Genomic DNA, 16,366 nt, shown 5'->3' with positions numbered 1-16,366 from the left:
ATATTTGCTTGGATATCAGCAACTCATCCCCAGTTGAGAACCAATGCTGTTGAGAGAAAATTAAAGCTTACCCCTTGACCGCTTCTCTGGGAAGTGTCCATTTTACAGGCATACTGTGACTTGCACATATCCACAAACATCTAGAAATTAGTAGCATTAGAGATCTTTCTAAATTCTATGTGATCAGAAACAAAAGTAATTTGTGATCGGTAGAGAATGGTTAGGAAGAAACAGTCTACACATTTCAAAAAGTATTGTGGTAATTTTACTGCTCTTATATAAGAATTATATGAATCATAATGCTTAGTTGACAAATATTTTTACAATTAGAAAAATGCTAATTGTGTATTATAATCCATTAAGGATCATAATGCTTGAGGCTATATAAGAATAAAAAGTATAACAATCATAAATGGCTAAATCAGGCCAGATTCTATTCCTTGACCAAACATTCTCCATGACATTCTCAATTCAAAAATTTCAAGACTTATCTTTAAACTGCTTGCTTATACTGTCACCTCATCATTTCTTTCAAATTATCAAAAAGAAACCCTTCACATGTCATGAAGAATCCTCGAACTTGTCAAGAAGTACATTCTCTAGTTTTAAACCCATTTCTTCAATAACCACATCTTCAGTTTTGTCATTGTCAACTCCAGATCCATCACTCTCTCTATTTTGTTCTTTTCTTACTATCTTGAAACACTTGTCCAGTCTCTTTATGAACAAGTCCACATCCTGTGTCTTCATTCCAATGGCTGACGCAGCATTGAGGTAGGCACAAGGGTAATCATTGGTATGTGACATGAAGCCTCGGAAAGTGTAGCCACTCACAGTTTGCACAGCCCCAAGAGGCACAACTCTAAAAGGAAAAAAATTACCAATTTGATATGTCTGGTGATATTAGAGTATCACCCACAAACAAAAGATAGCTATGTTGCTAAGCCTTACATCTACTTCTTAAGAAGTTTAGAAACAGCCATAAATCATGGTCTATGAAGAAAGACTGTCAGCTTTAAACTAAACAGTATACAACACACTCAATTTTACATGGAAAAGTGATTAATATTTACTTATCTCCTATTAAAGAGGTACAAGCTCTAGGAATTGCAGACACCTGTACATCTTCTTCAAAGAGTTAAAAGAAAATTGTTTTTGTAGCAAATATGGAATCTGACTTCACATATACGAACTTTAATGGAATGGTGGAACTAGTACGTCAAAATCACTTTGATTAACTGCCATGTGTCACCTCAAATAATCAACAAACTAAAATTACACCTATCTGATCAGTGCTATGCAATAAGGATTTTAAAGCAAGGATCCAAAAGAAATTATGTAACTGCTTACAGTGGGGCGGTGGTCAGCAATCAGTAATGGCACACACATTTTTTTTAAGCTTGATTTCATTGGCACACTTGATATAAGCAGATTTCTAACAGTCCTTTTTTATTTCTCAAAGTCAATTAAGATAAACTTAAACATGAAGACAAATCATGGCAACACTAAAAGCAAAGCTAAGAAAACCATTTTAGGAGTATCTAACTATGCTGTGTTATATCACGGTAAAAGCTGAATTCATCTAAGATTTTTTTTTCTTTTAAAAAGTTGTCCTTTGATGTAAAATCTCTAACCTCTGGTAGTCAGAGGAAAGTAATAGAAGAATGTAAACAGGAACACTCAGAACAAGGTATTTCTTTTCAAGTCATTCTTCTTTGACATCATCGAATTAAAAATGAAATTAATTTTTAAACCAGGTACATAAAGGAGCAAAATGTACATTTTTCAAAGACAGTACTTAGACAAGAATTGCATAACCTTTTTAGTTTAGAAAATGGGCTTTTCCTTAAAAATACTTTCACTTAAATTTAGTAGTGAAGATGACATTTCTAACACCATTAAGTGACATCACTGAAGATTATCTAACAAAAGAAAATAAAGACAAACATAGAGAGGTAATGAACTTTTGTTTCTGTATGTCTATTAAAATAAACAAGATTCATATCTTTCTGTGTCTATTTGATGTGTAGGCAGTCCACAGGTGGGCATATAATAGACTTATAGATTCTCGACCTCAATATTTATTCCACGATGAATTCTTAGGGGTAGTTCAGCATATACTTGGGGGACTATTGTTAAAGAAAGGTACTTTATTAGCCAAATAACTTTAAAAAGCCAAATCAATCCAAGCTTTTAAACATAATTACCTGGCTCCAGAAACCTGTCTGGTAAAAAGCATTGAGCCAAGCTGAGTGACAGCTTTGTCACGGTGCTCATCTAGTGTCTTAAGTGTCACAGCTGAAAAAGATAAAAGCACCCCAGTGAGCCTTGATTCACGAGCAAAAAAATCACTCAAAAAACAACACTTAATAATGAAAACATTACTTTTGTGTGTGTTAAAATACACATAACATAAAATTTACCGTCTTAGCCATTTTTAGGGTATGTTCAGTATTGTTAAATACATTCACATTGTTGTGCAACCACCATCCATCTATCCATCCCTATAATTCTTAGCATTTTGTAAAACTGAAACGGTATACCTATCTTACCTTATAATAGAGAAACATGCAAATTGACCGCACCTCCGCTATGCCCATGATTGGGCCTGCGAGAGGCTGGGGGCGGGACTCCGGGTGGCCTTTCTGGCTGTTGAGAAGACCAAGATGGCGGCGCCCAATCCTCTTATTTCCGGGGGTCCCGAGTGGCAATCGCCACCCGGGGGGCGTGGCCGGGCCCAGCCAGAAGCCTCCCGGGGTGATCCAGGCGGCGATCGCGACCCGGGGGGGGCGTGGCCGGGCACAGCCAGCAGCCTCCCGGGGGTCCCCAGCTGGATCGCGACCCGGGGGGGCGTGGCCGGGCCCAGCCAGCCGCCTCTGGGGCGGGGTCCCCGGGCGATCGCCACCCTGGCCTAAATGGCTGGTGCTGAGAGGGATCAATGGGGCCATTGGAAGGAGCAGGTGGTAGTTGACCACCGAGGCCATCTGCAGCAGCCGGATGCAGAGCTGGGGTCCACGTTCTCCAGGTTGGCCTCCGTGGGGCCTGTGTCGCACCCATAGTAGCCGAGTGGGCATGCTGGCATAGTAGCCCCAGCATGAGGCCAGCTTCCCAAGCCAGGCTGCGGAGGGAGGGAGGGCCTCTGGGCTGGGAGCACTCCCCCACCCCAGTGGACAGGGCACAGAGAGCGAGCAGCAGAGAGCTACTAGGGGTGGTGGGTGTGGTGGCCTGGCTTCCAAGAGGCTGGCTTCAGCTGCTGTGGCCTGCGTGTGGCTGGTGGTGGGGGCAACTGCGTGGGCGCATCCGAGGCTGGGGCACTGGGAGACGTGGGACTGCAGCCCAGAAAGCGAGGCTCCGGAGGACCTGGTCACCGACCCCCGGCATTGAAGCCGCCTCCTACAAGATGTATCCTAGCCTAGGTGTGTGGGAAGCAGGTTCAGGAACCTCTCCCTTTGCGGCGCCAGAGCCCAGGCCTGCCAGCGCCCCAGAGGAGACCCCCACCAGGATCGGGGGCTTGACCAGTCTCTAAACCAGGGTGGCCATTAGCCCAGGCCTGCCAGCACCCCAGAGGAGACCCCCACCAGGATCGGGGGCGTGACCGGCCTCCAAACCGCCAGTGACCCTAACCCAGGCCTGCCAGCGCCCCAGAGGAGATCCCCACCAGGATCGGGGGCGTGACCAGCCTCTAAACCGCCCACAGCCCTAGCCCAGGCATGCCAGCACCCCAGAGGAGACCCCTGCCAGGATTGGGGTCATGGCCAGCCTTCCAACTGTGGCGGCCCCTAGCCCAAGGAGGCCTCCTGGCCGAGGACGCCTGAGTCTGTTCTTGACCTAGGGCCGGGCTCTCCCCGCAAGGGACTCAGAAGCCGCCAGAGTCTAACTGCCAGTCTCTGGGAGTGCATCCACTGTCCACCAAAAAGTAGGGCCATCAAACCATTCAGTCTCAGTGCAGGCACAGGTCCGTGGCCGACGGGGTGGAGGCCAGACCAAAACAAAACAGCAGAAACACCCTGCCCACCTGGGCGGGTACTGCTGTAGTCCACGTGGCCTGGGCAGTGTAGAAAGCGCTACCTTCTCCCAGGTCCTGTGCTGGCACCGCCGCCTCGCTCACCCTCAAGCCCCCCTGAGTCCTGACAGCAAAGTGTGTGGGGCATTCTGCAGGAGTTGTGCCGTTCTGGGTGCTTTTGCCCAAAGACACACTTTGGGATGAATTCAGAGCCACATCTCATTTCCCATGAGACTGGAAGAACCATGTAAAAGGATTTTGACAAAAGCTTTCCACATCTCTGTTTATTCTTTTGAATCCATAAAACGACCTTAAAAAAAGCATCCGGGCTACCTAAGAAAGAATGCACTTTCTGGCCAGAGCACGCAGGATTCTTTTGCCCAACAGGTTAAAGGGAGCAGAGCTGGCACAGTGGGAATGGCCCTCGTGCCCTATGAGGAGACCGGGGGAATGGGGTTGCCGAAATTCCATAAGCCTCTTGCCACCTTCTCCTTTGCAAACCACACCATCCAGATCCACCAGGACTGGAGGCAACTGGGAATCACAGCCGTGATTTGGGACATGGTGAGCAAATCTTGAGGGGCCTATGAAAACATCTGCAATTGATTATAAGACTGGTCTTTATTTAAAAAGAAATAAAAGAACAGCTTTGTTGAGATATAACCCATATACTGTACATGTCACCTAAAGTGTACAATGAACTGGTTTTTTAAAGTAAATTCAGAGTGGTACAACCATCACCATGCTCAATTTTTAAATGTCTTCATGACCCATCCCCTCCAAAAAAAAACTTCTACCCATTGGAATCACTTTCCTGATCATCTTCCCCAAAATAGATTGCACTTTAAAGGTGGGTAAAGGAAAGTTGAGGGAAGTTAAAACACTGCACAAAGGATATTGTAAGATGACAAAGCCCAAAGTGAAGATCATGTGTTTTCTTTAAAAAATATATTTTTTTAAAATTTCAGAAAGGGAGAGGGAGAGAGAGATAGAAACATCAATGATAAGAATCACTGATCAGCCGAAACCGGTTTGGCTCAGTGGATAGAGCGTCGGTCTGCGGACTGGAAGGTCCCAGGTTCGATTCCGGTTAAGGGCATGTACATTGGTTGCTGGCACATATCCCGGTGGGGGGTGTGCAGGAAGCAGCTGGTCGATGTTTCTCTCTCATCGATGTTTCTAGCTCTCTATCCCTCTCCCTTCCTCTCTGTGAAAAATCAATAAAATATATTAAAAAAAAAAAAGAATCACTGATCAGCTGCCGCCCACAGGCCCCCTACTGGGGGTTGAGCCCGAAACCCAGGCATGTGTGCCCCTGATCAGAATCAAACCTGGACTCTTCAGTCCACAGGCCGATGCTCTCTCCATTAAGCCAAACTGACAAGGGCCATGGGTTTTCTTCAAGTTCTGCGTGGTTGTAATGGTCCCCAAATCTATACTAATAAAAGGGTAATATGCTAATTAGAGTGGTTGTCTTCTGGACATCTTTCCAGACAAAGCCGCAGTGGCTACAAAGGCCAAGGCTCAGGCAGCCATAACCAGCTGCAGTGGCAGCAGCATTGGGGTTATGGGGGTGGTGCCTCCAGAGGGAGGCCAGACTGGGGGCCAAGGCACAGGCAGTTTGGGATGATCAGGCTGATAGGGGAGGGCAAGGTAGGGGCAATCAGGCTGGCAGGAGATCAAGGTAGGGGCGAGCAGGCAGGCAGGCAGTGGGGTTAGGGATAATCAGGCAGGCAGGCAGGTGAGTGGTTAGGAGCCAGCGGTTCCGGATTGTGAGAGGGATGTCCGACTGCTGGAAGTTGGACATCCCCTGAGGGGTCCCAGATTGAAGAGGGTGCAGATTGGGCTGAGGGGCACACCCCCCCACCCCCCCAGGGCACGAATTTCGTGCACCGGGCCTCTAGTTAAAAAATAACTCCCAATTCTCCCTTCCCTGAGCTGCTGCAACCACCATTATACTTCCTGTCTCTATGATTTTAACTGCTCTAAGTACCTCGTATAAATGAAATCACTCAGTATTGGTCTCTTTGTAACTAGTTTATTTCACAGAGACATTACTTTGTATTCATTGTCAAGTGGCATGATTGGCATGCACTTAATAAATTATAGTAAGGATTTGCTTGCATGTCAGACAAAAATACATTAATATAAATTAACATACTCAGAATCAGACAGAATTTCCATATCACCTCTCTAAAGAGTGAATTTTCCAATTAAACAGATGAAACTATGACATGATCAATATGGCAGTTTAGTCAAATTCAACCATGTTTTAAGAACTTGTAAAATGAGAAAGTGGGATATATTTCAGTACATATAAAACACTAAATAAGATCAACTTCTGCATATAAAAGTGAAAATTATCTTTCTGAGATTATGTGAGTAAACTGCACTCTATGCATACCACCAATCACTGATACTAGGTACCAATTCCTAAGGATGGACTTAACCATACTAGGTAGTTTACAAATATAATCTCAACTATACTATCTAATAAAAGAGTGATATGCAAATTAACCATCACTCCACGACAAAAATGGCAGTGCCCATAGCCACAAGATGGAGGCGCCTAGTCCTCTCAGCCCTGTTGGAGTCCCCCAGTCTCAGGGAGGGCTGCCGCTGAGAGCCTGCAGAGTAAGCAGCCTGGTGGAATGCTGCCCAGAGGCCCTTCTGACCCTTTATAAAAAAAAAAAAAAAAATTCACTCCCCACAGGCCGATCCCCTCCCAGCAGCGGCAGACTGGGGTCTCAGCCTGGCATGCATCCCCACAGCGTGATACCCTGCCTGTGCTGGGGTCTCAGCCTGGCAGGGGCGCACACCCCCATGGCGTGATCCCGTCAGCGGTGGCAGCCTGGGGTCTCAGCCTGGCAGGGGCGTGCACCCCCACGGCGTGATCCCGTCAGCGGCGGCAGCCTGGAGTCTCAGCCTGGGAGGGGCGCACAACCCCACAGTGCGATCCCCTGCCAGCGGAGGCAGCCTGGGGTCTCAACCTGGGAGGGGCGCGCACCCCCACGGTGCAATCCCGCCAGCAGTGGCAGCCTGGGCTGGGGTCTCAGCCTGGGAGGGGCGCGCACCCCCATGGAGCGATCCCCTGCCAGCGGAGGCAGCCTGGGCTGGGGTCTCAGCCTGGGAGGGGCACGCACCCCCACGGCACCATCCCCTCCCAGCTGTGGCAGCCTGGGGTCTCAACCACTGAGTCACACCAGCCAGGCAGATATGGAGGAATCTTAAATGTATCTTTTTTTTAAAAATAAATTTTATTGACTTTTTACGGAGAGGAAAGGAAAGGGATAGAGAGCTAGAAACATCTATGAGAGAGAAACATCGATCAGCTGCCTCCTGCACACTCCCCACTGGGTATGTGCCCCCAACCAAGGTACATGCTCTTGACCAGAATTGAACCTGGAACCCTTGAGTCTGCAGGCCAATGCTCCATCCACCTAGCCAAACCAGTTAGGGCTGTCCAATATGTTAAAGAAAAAACCCTACCTAATAAGGAGGGAATATGCAGGGAAGGACATTTGGGGGTGACCGGGTTGTCAGGGGAGGGCAGTTAGGATCCACAGGGATTGGGCTTAAACAGGCAGTTGAATATCCCTGAAGGGTCCCAGATTGGAGAGGATACAGGTTGGGCTGAGGGACACCATCCCACCCCCAGTGCACCGGGCCTCTAGTCCTATCTAATAAAAAGTAATATGCAAATTGACCATACCTCCGCTACACCTACAAGCCATGCCCACCAGCCAATCAGGAGCAGGTATACAAATTAACCCAACCAAGATGGTTGCAGACATGGAGAGATCAGGAGGCTTGGGTTTCCCTGGCAATGGAGAAAGCCAAGCTTTCCGCCTACCCTGGCCTGCCTTGGCCTCCGCTTAAGGCTACAAAGTTTCAATGATAGAAGATAAACAAATCCCAACAAAAATGGCTGCAGCCACAGAGCGAGCAGGAGGCTTGGCTCTGCTCAAGGCTACAAAGTTTCAATTATAGAAGATAAATAAATCCCAGATAACAGGGCCTCCGCTTGGGTCGCCGGGGGGGCGTGGCTGGCCTGCAAACCACCACAGGCCCCTCACCCAGGCCACCCCACACCCCAAGGGAACCCCCACCCTAATCCAGGACACCCTTCAGGGCAAACCAGTCAGCCCCCACCCGTGCACCAGGCCTCTATCCTATCTAATCCTCCTATCTAATAAAAGAATAATATGCAAATTGACCATTACTCCAACACACAAGATGGCTGCCCCCATGTGGTCAAAGATGACTGACCCCATGTGGACACAAGATGGCCACCACAAGATGGCCAGCAGGGGAGGGCAGTCGGGAGGGACCAGGTATGCAAGGGAGGGCAGCTGTGGGCGATCAGGCCAGCAGAGGAGGACAGTTGGGAGGGACCAGGCCTGCAAGGGAGGGCAGTTGGGGGCGATCAAGCCTGCAAGGGAGGGCAGTTAGGAGTGATCATGCCGGCAGAGGAGAGAAGTTGGGGGCAACCGGGCCTTCAGAGAAGAGCAGTTGGGGGGGACCCAGGCCTGCAGGAGAGAGCAGTTGAAGAGACCAGGTCTGCAGGGGAGGGCACTTAGGGGTGACCAGACCTGCAGGGGAGGGTAGTTAGGGGTGACCAGGCCTGCACAGGGGAGGGCAGTTAGGGGCAAACAGGCTGGCAGAAGAGCAGTTAGGCATCAATCAGGCTGGCAAGGGAGTGGTTAGGGGGTGATCAGGCTGGCAGGCAGAAGCATTTAGGGACAATCAGGAAGGCAGGCAGGCAAGCAGTTGGGAGCCAGCAGTCCTGGATTGTGAGAGGGATGTCCGACTGCCCATTTAGGCCTGATCCTACCTAGGGATCGGGCCTAACCGAGCAGTCGGACATCCCTCTAGAGGTCCCAGATTGGAGCAGGTGCAGGCTGGGCTGAGGGACACCCCCCCCATGCACGAATTTCGTGCACCGGGCCTCTAGGCTTACCTCATAATAGACAAACATGTAAACTGACCATACCTCCGCAAAACCCACAGCCAATCAGGAGTGAGTATGCAAATTAACCCAACAAATATGGTGGGTTAATTTGCATATGCAAGCATGGAGCGGCAGGAAGGGGCTGGATGCCTGCTATGATGGGAAGAGGCGGTGATGGAGGGAGTTACAGGAGCAATGCTCCGGCTGGGTGCGAGGACTTGCAGGCTCCCGGGCAGCCGGGAGGAAAGCCAGGGGAAGGAAGGCCTATTCTTGCACAAATATCATGCAACAGGCCTCTAGTTCTTTAATAATTCTGCATGTGAGGATTATTATCTCTATTTTATAGATGGCGAAAGCAAGTTAGGGGCTAGTACATGGCAGAATTGGGATTCAAATTATACCACATCACCTTCTATAGCATCTACATAAATTATAAACCAACAAAGGACTGGCTGGGCCAAATATTTCTCCATGGAAGCCATTCCTGAAAAAGGTTTAAGTTACAAATGACTATTTACTAACTTTCCTCAGATATGCCTGAAATATGAAGCATATTACACTGCACATATTCACAAAGTAAAAGAAATATAATGAAGCTTAAAAGTTACTTAAATGCATAAAAGTCAACATTTATATTATGCCGTTCAGCAGTTCTTGTCTACATAATAAAAATCATAGCCCCTATACAAAGGAAATTATCATAAATGCAGAATTCTCTAACACAGAGATGCTCAAGAAAACAAACAATAATAGCAATAAAACAATATAAGAATAGCTTTAACTTCTAATATTATGGTGTTTGTTAACTGACAAATGTTTTTTAATATTTATATTGAGTCCTTACTAGCAGCCAAATGATTTTCATTAGAAGCAGGAGTTAAAGTATTATTTTCTGACTATTAGCTATAATACTTAATATTGACTTGGATTCTTTCAGAATATAGTGGGGGGGTTTTAATCTTAGAAATACATTAAAGCATTTCCAAAGGCTAACTAAACCTTTTCAATTTACAAATTAATACTGTAATAAATTTAGAAATATCATTGTGACCAGAAGGAATTCATACTCATTCTAGAAATACCAGCTTCCTGCTGGGGATGGTTCAGAAGTGCTGATTTTCCTTTTAAAGGAAAAAAATTACCTAAAGATATGGGATTGTGAGGTGTATGCAACAGTCTTTCATCGTAGGCTTCTGCCAGCTTCTTTAGTTGGATGGACAAATATGAAAACATTTCCTGCAATAAGAAAATGTTACAGTTGAAAATCAAATAAGTATGTATTGAAACTTGCCAAATTTAATAAGACAAAATCTGACTGGTGTCAAGTTTGTGATATAAATTAAATTAAACTCATTCATGTGCCCTAGGAGCAATTCTTTACTTTGCTGCACTATAGTGAAATTCAAAGCTGCCACAATTATCAGAAACCACAGGATTTAGGTAAAGAAGACGATGAACCAGCACATTTCCTGCTTTGGGGCTATCATGTATCCGTCACAAATTCATCCTCTTTTCAGAACCTCCAGGGCTCCTGCTCTGGTCCAAGTAGCTGTCTATCTCTGCCCTGGACCACAACAATACATTCTAAATGATTTCCCTGCCGCCTTTCCAGCCCCTCGACAATCTGTTCTACACACAGAATGGTCTTTCAAAAGCGTAACTCAGACCATGTCCCTCCCAATGACTACCTCCTGGAAGTATAAAAATACAAACTCTTCACCCAGAAGGCCCTGAACGATCTGGCTCAGCCAACAAGCACAACTCAGCAACTTACTACTGTGCCACTTACTACAGTGCCAGCCACATCAGCTCCTTTCCAACAGCTGAACATGCCAAGCTCATTCTAGTGTCAGAACCTTCATGCCTGCTTCCCCTGGACTCAGGAGCTCTTCTCCAGTCATTCCATGAGTGGTCCCTTTAGAAACAGACTAAGGAGACCTTCCTTTATTACTTCCCCTTAAAAGCTGCTCAACGACTCTGTCCATTCTCAACTCTCAATCTCATTCCAACACCATTACTTATCACAATCTGAAATTATCTCATGTATTTGCCTAAACAAATACTGCTTATGACAATTTACTAGAATAGAAAAACTCCTTGAAAGGAAGGACTCTGACTTCTTCACCACTATTTCCTCAACACCAAGAAAAATGTGCCAAGCTTTTAGAATGTAAGTAACTTAGGAAGAGGTAGTTTAAAAATGAATTTCTTTTAAATCATATAAACTTAATATTAACAATTCTCTCAACTCAATTTAAAAATAGAGCAACTAAAAACTTAATATTATATTCATGATCCTACTCTAGAGAACAATGCACAGCTAATAGTAGAAAATAAAGTAAAAATATTTTATAAGTACAAAATTTCATGTGCACATGTAAGAAGTGGGAGTTAAACCAAGTTACATATAAATATTAAATTGGCAATTGTTTGACCTAAAATTATACTTTTTTCTCCTAGTAAGCCCTTTCCAAAGTCTTGAAATGAAAATCTGTCCACAAAAGTCTGCTCCCGAACAACCCATTTGCACTGACCTCCTCCAGCCAAAGTCAAAACCTATAAAGTCTAAAGATGCAACTAATAGCCCCAGACCAATAGAGTACCCTGATGTGAAGACGGCAGAAAATGATACTTCTCTAATTTCACAGGTCACAAAAGCTGCTTCCATTTTCTGTAAGGTAAGGGTTGCAGAGTCTGATCCCACACTGGGACTCAGAATAACTTTTTTATGTTTAAAGCACACAGACGACTAACTCCATCCTTGGTTAAGCAAAGATTAAGAGAAGAGAAAAATTTCTACCAAGTCTATAAATTACTAGAGGCCCGGTGCACAAAATTCATGCACTGGAGGGAGGAGGATGTCCCTCAGCCCAGCCTGCACCCTCTCCAATCTAGGACCTCTCGGGGGATATCCGACTGCCGATTTAGGCCTGATCCCTGAGGGATCGGCAGTCAGACACTCCTCTCACAATCCAGGACTGTTGGCTCCCAACCGCTCGCCTGCTTGCCTGCCTGATTGCCCTTAACTGCTTCTGCCTGCCAGCCTGATTGTCCCCTAACCACTCCCCTGCTAGCCTGGTCATCCCTAACTGCCCTTCCCTGCCAGCCTGGTTGCCCCTAACTGCCCTACCCTGCCAGCCTGGTCGCTCCTAACTGCCCTCCCCTGCAGGCCCAGTCCCCCCAACTGCCCTCCCCTGCCGACCCAGTCACCCCCAACTGCCCTCCCCTGTCAGCCCAATCGCCCCTAACTGCCCTCCCCTGCTGGCCTGTTTGCCCCCAACTGCCGTCCCCTGCCGGCCATCTTGTGGTGGCCATCTTTTGACAACATTGGGGCAGCCATCTTGCAATGACATGGGCACAGCCATCTTGTGACCACATGGGGGCGGCCATCTTGTGTGAGGATGTGCAGGTCAATTTGCATATTACCTCTTTATTATATAGGATTAATGAATCTACTAAAGACCACAAAACAATGTTGACACAGTATATTTTATATTCTGACCTGAAATTTATTTTTGGCTAATTGTTGTTCTTGAATTTTTAGGGTATAAGATCAATCTCAGCATGTAAAAAATATGAAATCTTAGATCATGAAAAGAAATTGACTCTTTTATATTTAAAAAGTTAACATCCACATTTGTCATATCTATTGAGCGTGTAGAGAAATATTTAAGGAGACAAATGTTATCACCAGAAACAGAAAAAAAAAGTTGTGATAGGTATCTTTTTTTTTTTTACTTAATTTTTATTGTTGACCCTGTTACAGATGTTTTCATTCCCTCCCCCTTCACCCACTTCCTCCCCTCTGGCCATCACCACACTCGTGGTAGGTATCTTTTCTTAGACATATAAAAATTTCTGACCCCTCCTTCTTAAACTAGTTTCAATATTCGCTTCAGAAGGTGAAACAATAAAATAGAAGAAGTTAAGAGTTTTTCAGCAACTGAAACAATTCACAATCTTTCAGCACCACACCAGTGTTTAAAAAAGTCACGTTTTAATGTATTGATTTTTTCATCTCTATTATACGACAAAGTCTTAATCTTCACCTGTCTCTCTTACTCTCTTATAAATCAAACTCTTAGCAGAAATAAATCTGAGAGTCCAGAAATACCTTTCACAGACTCCTACATTCCGCACCCCCAATAGAAACAAAAAACAAACACATTTTAGAATTGAACACCAATTTAAAATATTATTCTACCTACTATGGCTGCCAAAATAATCACCAATGTGGTCACACTTATAGAGCACAGCTGACCCTTGAACAACACAGATTTGAACTCTACAAAGCTACTTACATGCAAATTATTTTCAATAAATACAGTTGGCCCTCTGTATCGCAAGTTCACATCCACAATTAAACCAACTACAAGTCGAAAAAAGTATTTCGATCCATGGTTCGGAATCTGTGGATAAGGAGGGCCTACTGTATACATTGCTCTACGCCCTTATATATAGGTAGGGACTTGGGCATCTGCAGATTTTGATATGAGGCGAGGGGTTCTAGAACCAATCACCCACAGATCCAATCACCCACCGATACCAACAGCCCACTGTAGTTAAGTTTTAGGGGAATCAAAAGTTATACATGGGTTTTTGATTGCACAGGGTGTTGGCACCCCAATCCCCATATTGTTCAAGAATCAACTGTACTTAATTTGTAGTTAGCTACTTCTAAAAAGAGAGGAAATGTTTCCTAAGTAACACCCCTAGTGGTGCTTTTAAACTTAATACTGCATACATGTTAATTAAAAAACTGAGATTTTTCCCAATGTTCAATTGGGAAAATACTTTAACAAACACTTTAACACATCAGTTTTAACTAAATTAGTTCTATCAATCACTTGCTAATACCACTAAAACTCAGTTTTAACTGCAGCTAACATTAGGATAAAAATCTTTAAACAGTAAGCATAATACTAAGGTAACTAAATCTGATATCACTACTATGGGAGTAATCAGAAAAAAAAGAAAATATTTATGAATCAAGTTCACATTCATCTGCAAATATTTATAGTATCTCTATTCTGTGTAAAGGGTTATGAGGTAATCCAATAAGCAAATAGGCTTAAGTTATCTGAAAGCACAATATACTGAATCCTACAATATTCCACACATTAAGGTCCTAAATGTTCTCCCATTAATATCACTAACTTTAAATAGATCGTTTAGGAGACTGTACCACTATTTCCTACACTAATACTTAGCTAAGCAGTTTTTTACCTGATATATTAAAGGCACTAAAGAACCTGCTTGCCTTTTTTTTTTTTTTTTTTTTTAGCTACAGTTAAATCTATAACTGACATTTATTATAAAATACTTCTGTAAAGGGAGAAATTTATTAGCACCCCAAGCAAATATATATAGAGAGATTGTACTTAAAAGAAATGAAATATTATTGATTTTCTATGTCATTTTTGCTGTATTTAACCTAATTTTAAAAGACTCTTCACTACAGATAAACTGAGCTGTATACCTGAATGCTAATGTCAGCTATATTTTCAGAATAAAAATACAAAACTTTACACCATAGTTCAAGATGTTAATGGAGAGGAAGTTGAATTATATTAAGCATTACCTTTCCTATGGCCTTTTGTAAACTGATTTGCAGTCATGAAGCCCAACATTCTGCCTATAACTCCCCATAACCCAAAGTTGTGCATAATTCACTAAATTTTAATGAAAAAGGTCTTACGTAATCATGTTTTTTAAAACATACTGTTTCATGTTCAGCTTAAGATATAAATAGAACTTTGCATATTACTATAGTATGCCTCATAAGGTGGGTAATACATCAAAAGGAAAACAAATAGTCTAATCTTTCACCTGTAACATGAAAGGATGGATGGACAACAGGCTGTAGGTACATATCCATGCAAAGATGTCCATATTTGAAGATAACAGTACAATGCAATGTGTCTCTATGATTGTGGCCAAATTAAAGAATCCAGGCACACTCGGCAGTCTTTGCATCCCAGGCTAAAGTACAGCTTTCAAACTCTTCTGTTGTGGCCCCACAAACAGGCCACATGCTTTTGTTGAGATTCAACCACTCCACTTTAGGGCTGCAGAACTTCTAATGTTTCCAAACCCAGCTTTGTTATAGAACATTGTTTGGCCTAGATGTCTGATGTTCTTTTATAATGTAGTTTGTCCTCCGAGTGTCAACTAACAAATTCCAGCCCCTGGAGCAGCCATTCGCTGCAATCCTCTTCTGCACTTGTCCAATTCAGCAGACATTTGCAACCATGATTACCTGCCTGACCTGTCAACAAGGCACTCTTCTAAAAGGAAAGCGAAGCAGAATAATGGCCTTCTCCAGCAAAACAGGTGAGGATAAACTTGTAAGACTGATCTTTCTGTTTGCTTAGAGAAATTCAAAGAAACAGTCTCTTAAATTTAACCCCTTCCCTTAAAGGCTGCTTCAGTTAAATTCCTGGTCATTTCTCCCGTCAATGAAGCAGCTGTGTTGATCCAGAAGGGGCTGAGGGCAAAGAGGCTCAATTCACACGCATAGTGCCACTGTCTCTGATCCTTTCACCCTTCAAAAGAGACGGCTGAGAAGGAATGGCTTCAAGCTGAGTTCTTGTCTGCCTCTACTGTGAGAAAGATAAAGCCTTTTCTGAAAAAATATACTAGATGAAATACCCTCTAAAAATATCATTGTGGTGAATAAGGGCACAGAATAAAAAAATTCCAAGTTTTCTTTTAACACTCCTTTTTTTAGTATGCAATAACACCAATAATATAAAAAGGAGCTCTCGGTGATGGTATATAAATAGCTCTGGCTGGAACAAAATAGCTTTGCCTCAGCTTCTCCAGAGCTGAACCAATAAACTATCACGATTAAATTTTCACAGTTCAAAAGCAAGTCCATTTAAACAATAGAGGCTCTTACTTCTGCAACAAATCCAATAAAAAAACAATATTTATGCTACATATATGTAATTATGGTTTATGGAAGACATCGACATTTTTCAATGAAAAGATTTGCCTGTTGAATGAAGTTGTAAAGAACAATTTTATTCACTTACAGTGACAGAGTTCTCAAATGAGCATTCTAATACTAAAAGGCTACTACTGCAGATAATCTGTATTCTAAGTCTCTATTAAAGAATTTTAAATAAAACCAATTAACACAGAATAGAGCCTTTGGGGTTTTACATACCTCCACTAGATAAGAAAGGGGCAGTCACAAGATCATCGTTTTTATGGCTCAAGTGCCTAGTACAGAGCAGGCAAACACTCCCCTGATACTGGACGCAGTGAGAGCAGAGTGATCAGACAGCAAGTAGAGACTTTAGCACCACACTAACCTGAGTTTCAATGGCAGTTCTGGCACTTACATGTGGTCCCTGAGTAAGTACTTAACTTTTCTGTAAAATGGGAATAATGCCTACCTGAGAAAC

The 16,366-nt window shown here is 43.9% G+C and overlaps 1 protein-coding gene across 2 annotated transcripts in view; it reads right to left on the bottom strand.

The window, feature by feature from the left end:
- Nucleotides 1–239: 239 nt before the first annotated feature.
- Nucleotides 240–16,366, bottom strand: part of SEPSECS (Sep (O-phosphoserine) tRNA:Sec (selenocysteine) tRNA synthase) — a 41,424-nt gene continuing 25,297 nt past the window's right edge. For both annotated transcript variants that reach the window (XM_008140194.3, XM_054729749.1), the window contains 3 exons: nt 10,097–10,190; nt 2,208–2,298; nt 240–862 (listed from right to left, as the gene is read on the bottom strand). In XM_008140194.3, the coding sequence (XP_008138416.3) occupies nt 562–862; nt 2,208–2,298; nt 10,097–10,190 (486 nt within the window). In that variant the 3' untranslated portion in view covers nt 240–561. The remainder of the gene's footprint in view (nt 863–2,207; nt 2,299–10,096; nt 10,191–16,366) is intronic.

This window comes from Eptesicus fuscus, chromosome 2, assembly GCF_027574615.1.
Source record: "Eptesicus fuscus isolate TK198812 chromosome 2, DD_ASM_mEF_20220401, whole genome shotgun sequence".
NCBI lineage: Eukaryota > Metazoa > Chordata > Mammalia > Chiroptera > Vespertilionidae > Eptesicus > Eptesicus fuscus.
Note: the sequence above shows the minus strand (reverse complement) of the source record. Positions and strands in the feature narration are given on the sequence as shown.